Source organism: Nicotiana attenuata, unplaced genomic scaffold (assembly GCF_001879085.1).
Source record: "Nicotiana attenuata strain UT unplaced genomic scaffold, NIATTr2, whole genome shotgun sequence".
Classification (NCBI taxonomy): Eukaryota; Viridiplantae; Streptophyta; class Magnoliopsida; order Solanales; family Solanaceae; genus Nicotiana; species Nicotiana attenuata.
Window position 1 is genome coordinate 513,470 of NW_017670600.1, and position 8,865 is coordinate 522,334.

The following is an 8,865-nucleotide window of genomic DNA, read 5'->3' on the forward strand; positions in this document are numbered from 1 at the left end:
GCCTCGACCTTTTCTCAAACTCACCATGGTCAACCTCTCACACCTCCTAACATGAGCGCCAACGCTTCTCCTCTTAACATGCCCGAACCATCTCAGCCTCGACTCCCGCATCTTGTCCTCCATGGAGGCCACTCCCACTTTGTCCCGAATAACTTCATTCCTAATCTTATCCCTCCTGTTACACCCACATCCATCTCAACATCCTCATTTCTGATACTTTTATCTTCTACACATGGAGCTCTTCACTGGCCAACACTCCGACCCATATAGCAGGGTAGGTCGAACCACCACTTTATAAAGTTTACTCTTAAGTTTTGGCGGCACATTCTTTTCGCAAAGAACACCGGATGCAAACATCCACTTCATTCATCCCGCTCCAATACGACGTGTGATATCCTCATCGATCTCCCGGTTACCGTGTATAATAGATCCAAGATACTTAAAACTACTTCTCTTGGGGATGACTTGACTATCGAGCTTCATATCCATGTCAGCTTCAAGGGTCCCCCCACTGAATTTGCAATCCAGCACTTTATTTTGGTCCTGCTCAATTTGAAACCTTTACACTCCAAGGTCTATCTCCAAACCTCCAACCTCGCATTAACCCGGCCTATATTCACTAAAGAAAATATTTTTAAAAGATAAAAAATCAATCAACATTTCGCGTAGAGGCTTCGTGCTTGTATAATATAAATTTAGGCTGTACGGTTTAGTATGATTAAATATGATGTCAAATAATTATTTTGGGTGCTTAATTGAATGTGGATTAATTATTTTTTGTATGATTGAAATAAGAATTTTTAAAATTCATATTTAAGTGTTCCACTTTGAAATAATTTTAATTTAGACGTTGTTATATTAATCAATTTTAATTTAATATGTTATGTCCCAATATTTTAATTTGTTAATTACAAATCAATGGTATTATGTCGCCCATACAAAGGATGTATTTTCAAATTTTCAGTTGGTATGATTTATATGAGATAAAATATTTATTTATTTAAAATTCCTAAGTATTAGGATTTCTTACTTATTTTAATAAGAAAAGATTTAATTGCAAAATTTTAATTGATTTCAAAGTCCAATATATTAGGAAACTAACCTAAATTACACTAGGCGAACTATATTTCGCTGTACAGAAGGTTATTGTTATTATAAAGATTAGGCATACGACTGAACCAAGAATCTGCTATGGACCTCACATAATAGCATTAGGTCCAAACCAAATTTTTGCCCCCACTAATCTTGCTAGTAAGTGACCCAACTTCAACGGTCCAACCTACACGCCACTTTGTATAGATTATCACAATCGAATATTACGTTATTTCCTATGCTCATACTTCACTATATATATATATATATATATATATATATATATATATATATATATATATATATATATATCAACCCTCACAATCACAATCACACAAACTCTTCTTCTCCAATTCTCTTGCGTAGTTATCAAGCAAATTAGATCAGACATGGGTTTGAAGGTAAAATGTCTTTAAATGCTTTATATTCCATTTTCCACTTTTATTTTAATTGGTTTGCTATTTTCGTGGTTTGATAGATCTGTAGTTTTGTTGGTCAGTTATGCTATTCTTGTGAGTACGTCTTGTCAATTAAAAAGCCCCTGACATAATGATTGGACGGTTATTACATAGTTGAAATTTCAGTGGTTGGGTTGATCTGTTAATTGAGGTTCAAGACTTCTCGTTTAGCAGTTCGTACACTGATTCAGATTAAACACTAATCTAGGGTGCTGTGTTTATGCTATACTATACTATCATTCATGCTAATGATCAAGATTTAAGCACCTAATTAGATAAAAAAAATAGTTGGATGCAATGGCAGATGAGCCCTGACTTGTCATAGGAATTTGTCCACTACATGTTTGGCCTTCCATATATTGATGTATTGTCTCCGGCACACAAGTAGTCCACAATTTCAATGATCTTTTGAAGATTTCATCTGATGAGAGTGTTTTTTCTTTTTGGTTTTTGAGATAGTTGATATTATTGGCTTTATATGGTGTATCTTTTGAAGCTTAAGTTGATGAGTAAAGCCAGGGAGCACCATTTAGCTAAATATGGATCATAAGGAACTATTAATTGTTTGTAATGAACAAATTATTGTTTCTTGAATTTATATGATCCTACATGGACCAACTTCTGTGTAAACAATTTAACAGAAGTTGAAGGCTTCCTCTTTACCATCCTGTTTCATCAGATTGCCTAGTCTGGATACTAGTTTACATTCAGTTGTCTAAAACCTATCATTTCCCCTCCGTGCTTCATTAAATCGGGTAAAGAAAATGGAAGAAAGGCCCAACTTATGTTCAGCCTGGCTTTGAATTCTTTCTGCTGTTCATGGCCTAGTGTCTGTAATTTTGGCCGTCCTATTTATAAGTGGCTAGAAGAATTGTTGGTTGGCCAATTGCTTAGCACTAAAAGGATTCCTATTGCCACAAAGTATATAGGCTACTAAGAGCATTGGCGGAGCCACATCTATTCAAAGGGTGTCAAGTCACACCCCTTTCCTGGAAAATTACATTGGGAGCTAGGTAAAAGATTTTTTTTTTTGTATATACTATACATTGACTTCTTTATATTTTGACCTCCTAGTAAAAATTCTGGCTCCGCCACTGTTTGAGATGTACACTAGCCAAAACTTCAGTAGTGAAAGATTGAAATTTTAGAATTGGATTGTGGCCGAATGATAGGGTAACAGACGGAACAGAGCAGTAAACAAAAATATGAGTGTCATAAGAATTACTCATGTTATCTAAAGGTTATTTCTGGTTCTTCACTGTGGTTTATAAATAGTAGCATTTGAAGAACTGACCGATAAAACATAGATCACAGTCAAATTTCCTCTAATTGTAACATGTTGGAAGCAAAAGGTTGGCTAAGGGGGTCTTTACAATGTTGGGGAATGGATGCATTATTTGTGCCTCTTGACTAACATTTTGCAGATACTCTTTGGACTAACTATGAACTAACGCACCATATGAATTTAAACATATGTATTTGAATAGCAAACTCTTCATAGATGCTGTTAAAGCACTCAATTTGTATCGTACATTTCCATAAATTTGGTTTCGGCGTTAGAGCTGTTGTGTTGATATAGATTTTTTGTTAGTTGCGCTCCCGTTTTATTGAACCACCAACTATGTTCGTCTCCACTACTATGGTGGAGTCACGTCCTGATTTTATCATTAGGAAATTATACCTGGAAGATAAAACTTTGCATCTACTGCTAGCCATACCTTTTGCTGAAACATTTGGGTTTCAGGAGGATTTTGAAGAGCACGCTGAGTTGGCTAAGACATTGCCAGAGAGTACTTCCAATGAGAACAAGCTTATTCTTTACGGGCTTTACAAGCAAGCCACTGTTGGCAATGTCGACACAAGTGAGTATTATGTCTTGAGCATATGCACTTACTGCTCTTCATGTCTCGAGCTAGCTATGTAATGTTCTTACATCCATTGTATATTGATGGGCAGGCCGTCCTGGTATTTTCAACATGAGGGACAGAGCAAAGTGGGATGCATGGAAGGCTGTTGAAGGTGTGTGATCTGTGGTGTTGTTCAGGTTGATTTCAATTTTCTTGGCTGAAACTTGTTTTCACTTCACTCAACTGAACACACTTATGTATCTATGGCAGGAAAATCCAAGGACGAAGCTATGAACGACTACATCACGAAGGTGAAACAGTTGAAGGAAGAGGCTGCTTCAGCATAAGCTCTATCATCTTTTGCTGCTAAAACTGTTGGACTATGTAATCTTATTTACCAATGGCTTGCCTAATGTTATGCTTTTCCGTGCTGCAAAAGAATGCTACTATTATTTATGTTTGAACCTTTTATCAATAAACCAAAAAAGAAGTTTGAACTTGGTTTCTTTATATTGAGGGATTGATAACTTGTTGAAACCTGATTGAACTGCTCCCAAAATTTTCAGAGTAGCTATTACCCCTTGTTTGATGGTTGCGGTTGATCCACTAGTTCAACTTGTTTATTCATTGAACTCATTTCTACCAGCTCCCAAGTTAACTCTTTAAATCTCAGACTACGGATAGTTGTATATTTTCGGTCAATGTTTACAATTCATCTGTTATTGGTTGTATAATTGCAAGGAATTCATATGATGTCAAGAGAACTTTGAAGACCTATTGGAACATAAAGCCACGTACCACAGAATTAGCCTTGCCAAAATGCAAACATCTTCCAATTGAAGATTTTATTAAAAGCTTGTTGCTTCGTAGTCTATTAGGACTATTACATTGGGAGATCAGAAAAGGAAAACAGTGTAAGAACTGAACTCACTTATCAGTCCACTAGTTGTTGGTAGTTCAGAGAGAATTGAGCTACTGTATTTATTTCTCTTTCCCCTAGTCCACAACCATTTAATGTTTGTCAGATTTCAGAAGACATTTATTCAGCTGCTTAGGACCATACCATCCCTTTCAAGCTAGAACAAGTATTTAAAGCCTCAATAGAAAGACCAGGACCAAGAAAACTAGTAGTAGTAAATGATAAGAGCATCCAGATCAAGAACAGTGACTTCCATCAATAATTCTGTCAAAAATCTTCATGCCACTCTATACTAGTTAGCATCAATAGTTTGGGCTCATAACCCCCATTATGCACATTCAGTTGGAAAGAAGTCTGAACATTCTTGATATTTCTTGTTAACAGAAAGGAGCTATACACCATTTCAATAGGATGGATGATAAATTCATCGCAATATTTTTGAATCATGATTTCACTTAAATTGTTAACACATGAACAACTATTGAACAAAAGGATATCTAGATATATAATAATCCCTTACACGAGCAGCACCATCACGGGAAAGGATTCCCTCAAGATCACCAATAATTCTTGCCAGCCATATCTCTAAATTCCGTTGGATTTCTTTTAAGTTGTTACGGATGGAGTCAAAGGATCGCTTAGTAGCTAGTTGGGCTTGACCTTCAAATTCATCCCCATAATAACTCTTTCCGCTGTCAGTTTGTAGCACCATTAGCTTCTGACCAGTTTCAGATGCACGCTGCTGAAGTCGAAATGCTTCAAGCAAAAATTCTGTCTGTCTTTGGGTCCGAAACTCAGGACTCAGGTTCGGTTCACTAGGATCGCTGGCCTGCTGTAATGAGGATTATCATTATCAGCAGTATGCTTATGCAAAGCCTAGTGTTGTGTGAGCTAAGAGTATAAACTGACATCTATATATGCACATGTAATCAAGACTAGTTTATTCCCTTCTTTCAACAAGTCCAATAGAAAAATCTTATAGATGCATGAGGTAATCCATTTCACCAAAAAAAATAAGTGTTATACGTATTTCTTGATCTCGATTTCTTTGCAAGAAAGAAACACCATATTGTCCAATCTCAGAGAAACCTAAGCATGCATGCAATAAGCTTTCAAATCGATGTACTAAAATTTTCAGCAATAAGCTTGCAATAATTACCATTCTTCTGCCTTATCCAAAAAAAAAAATTACCATTCTTCTGCATAGATCATCGATCTTGCCAGCAAGAGCTTGGTATCTCTTGACCTGTTTTCGCGTTGATGATGGTACCTTAGATAGATCCGTCTTCCCAATCCTTTCCAAATTCAGTAGCTCCTGCTCAAGTAACTTTAATTTGGAGGAGACTCCTGTTGATTCACCATCTATCTTCCAAGGGGCCTCCCTTCTAAGAAAGCAAAAAGTGATCACCCTTGTTAGTTCCTACAACCTCAAAATGCAAACGTCTAACCATGTCTCTAAACACAGAATGTTTACCTTGCTACAAAATGCTTTAAATGGTGAAGTGAATCGGCAGAATCATACTGCAGATCCTGCATTAAGAAAACACATTTTATTTAGACCCAATGATAATTCCCACCAAGCTGGTTATCTACTAAGATAGTGAAATGCTTCAATTTTCCTCAGGAACCAAATAAATGAAAAGCTCGCCAGTACCAGGGTTAAGAAAATCTAGATCTATCAAAGGGTTTCATTCTCAGGAAAGGAAGAAATGGCAGGCACAAATAGACTGTGATCTCTACCTAGTCCAGACTTGGCGCATTCACCTAGTATAGGTAAAAATGTTTCAGTAATTAGTTATGAATGGCAGCCCTGCGGAGTTAAAGTTTCATTTGAGGAACTAGTTCAAATCGATAACATATACTAGTACATTACAAAAGATGACGTTGAAGTTAGACTGTTAGAGAGATAAAGTCCAGAGAGAGAGGCGGACAAGATACAGCTAGCAACAAGAAAAGGAAAGGACATCTTTCCATTGAGGTTGATGAATCTTAAACAGATATATAACAGATCAACTAGATGTTGACTGATAACAGCCCATCCTTTGCTGATATAAGGAGCCATTTTAACCAGATTACTGTTGAACTTCCAACCAAAGGGGATATATAATTGGATGTCATTACTTGGTGGGAGTTCGGTGTTCTATGCCAACAAGAAAGTTTCTGGAGCTAATCTGTATACATTATTTTGAGCTTCCTGCATAACCAGCCGTCATCGAAATATTTAACAAAAGGGGACCATTCTTGGAGCCATAATTGCAAAACTCCAATAGGACAAAAAAAGGTGAAAGAAGAAAAGTACGAAACAATGACCTGGTTTTCAAGCAGTGGTCCAAAACACCAGTATAGGGTGAAAAAAATGAACAACAGTTAAGATGAGTTTCATCTTTTGTAAAACAGAACCATATCCTGGGAAGTTTGAAGTTCAGTAGACACCAAGAAGATAAAGCCATTCAAAATTATGGATAACAATGACAGGAGTCTCAACAAAAAAGACAGCACAAGACAAGTAGGAGAGGGAGCTGAGTACACTAAACTACAGATTTCATTAATAAGCATCTCAGAATGTAATCATCATATAATTCAATTTGAATTTGCCGCTGAACTACTCTCCTGCATCAACTTTCATTTCAGCTTTTATCATAAAGATTAAACTATGAACAACTGAATGTTCCTCTGAAATTTTCAGATATTTGAAAAAGGGTATAGAACTACACCAAGAACTCTTTACTTACTACTGCAACATTGGTCAATACTTCAGCCACATTCTTATTTAATTTCTTTAACTTAATTTTCTTCATCCTACATGCCTCTGGCTACTTTGGTTCATCAGATATCATATACAAAAACAAAAAAAAAAGGAATGATGAACAAAAAAGAGTTGAAGAAAGCATACAAGATGGTAATCTAATCTAAGTACTACCCTAGTCAAATAAAAGAAGCACCATGGAAAACCAAAATATAAGACAAACACAAAGGAGACAAACTTAGTCCTATTCTTTTTATACATGAAGATCGTTCTAGCAAGGACTTTGTGGGTTTTAACCACATTATGAAAGCACAATAATAACAAAAAAAAATCCTCAAATGAATGAATCATACCTGCTGCCAAGGACTAGCTTTTTCAGCCCAAAACTTAGAAGCAGAATTCAAGTATTCTGAATTGAAGCCATTACTCTGTCCATAAACACCACTCATTTGTTCAGCATTAGGAATCCCATTACTCAAGTAACACTCTTCCATCCCTACACCCAAATCCATCCCTTCTGATATCCCAACTTTCCCAAACCTCAAACCCATTTCAGCATAGCAATCCCCAACACCCTCACCAACATCTCCACTCGTACTATTTTCCATCTCACAACAACCCCTTCTACTCATAAAGTTCAACGTTTCATCTCTTTCACTGATCTCCCTTTTCAGCTCCTCAATATTAGCCCTTAACTCACCTTCCACTTTCTCAAACTCCTCAACTCTCCCTCTTAACTTTTCAATCTCATCAGCACACTCATCAATCTGCTGCAAAAGCCTCTTCTCTTCTTGCTGCCACGCATGTCTATGACTTGCAAAGATCTCCACAACTCTTGCATTTGCCTTCGAATCCTCTTTTCTACGAGAAAGCAACTGCTTTAGCTGCTCTTCTGTCTCAATGAGCTGAAAAGTTAGCTCCTTGCTGCGGTTCTGAAGTCTTGGAATCAAAGAAATTGCATTCTTGGGTAAAAAACCAAGAAAGATTGTGAAACTGAGACCCAAGTATGAGGACAACAACTTCTCCAAGTGTTTATTGTTGGGGTCTAAGGCGAAAGGGCAAATGGGTTTTTCTTGTTCTTGTTCATGTGCCGCCATTGCTGCCGAGAAAGTTGTGTTCAGTGAGTGGGGGAGTTTTTGAGGTTGCTTTTTGGGTTCACCTTTTCTGGTTTGGTTTTTGGTGATTTCTACTCAAAAGTCCCTTTTGGTTTGAGCTCCCCACCATGTGACTTTTTGTAATTGTGGTCTCTTTGCTAGTTAGTCCTTTTCCTTGTTTTTGTAAATTTGTGATAAATGATTTTTGGGATTTAAATGAAAAGAAGAAAGTGGATGTTGAACTCTTCAAGAAACTCCAAACAAAGTGAAGTGACTTTTCATTTCCAAATATGTGAATTTAGAAATTTTCTTTCAGATAAAATGGCAATAAGTTTAGAGTCCGTTTGGACATACAAAATTTTTCCTTTTTTTCAATTTTTTTTTTTTAAAATCACTGTTTGGTTATCAAAATATTACCCATTTTTCTAATTTCAATTGAAAATGGAAATTTGCTAGTTTTTAGTTTTACAAATTTTACTCTATATTTTTAAAATTTATAAAATGACCACAGAAACATAAAATGTGCATGTCTTATTGCAGAGTGTGATATTCCAACATGGCGTTTGTTTGCAATAAATTTTCTTAGAGTAGAAAATTAAATGCAATCACAATACAAATATGAAAAAATATAATTTTATTGATAAGTAATTGTGGGTACAATTCTGTTTCTCCGTTGATTCTTCTCTCCTGATTATCTTCGTTATTCGAG

General features: G+C 36.2%; 2 protein-coding genes across 3 annotated transcripts; one reads left to right on the plus strand and one right to left on the minus strand.

Moving 5' to 3' along the window:
• Positions 1-1,386: 1,386 nt before the first annotated feature.
• Positions 1,387-3,939, plus strand: LOC109241399 (acyl-CoA-binding protein). The gene is made up of 4 exons (XM_019408145.1): positions 1,387-1,493; positions 3,295-3,412; positions 3,507-3,569; positions 3,668-3,939. Exons 1-4 carry the CDS (start codon positions 1,482-1,484, stop codon positions 3,742-3,744), a joined length of 270 nt encoding a protein of 89 aa, XP_019263690.1. The 5' UTR covers positions 1,387-1,481; the 3' UTR covers positions 3,745-3,939.
• Positions 3,940-4,552: 613 nt separating this feature from the next.
• On the minus strand, positions 4,553-8,328 carry LOC109241398. 2 transcript variants are annotated; one of them, XM_019408144.1, is made up of 4 exons: positions 7,416-8,328; positions 5,791-5,846; positions 5,509-5,701; positions 4,553-5,145 (listed from the first exon to the last, which is right to left on the minus strand). In XM_019408144.1, exons 1-4 carry the CDS (start codon positions 8,157-8,159, stop codon positions 4,795-4,797), a joined length of 1,344 nt encoding a protein of 447 aa, XP_019263689.1. In that variant the 5' UTR covers positions 8,160-8,328; the 3' UTR covers positions 4,553-4,794. The 2 variants fall into 2 exon arrangements, with proteins under 2 accessions (XP_019263689.1, XP_019263688.1); XM_019408143.1 differs by having other exon boundaries at positions 4,553-5,148; positions 7,416-8,325.
• Positions 8,329-8,865: the final 537 nt, after the last annotated feature.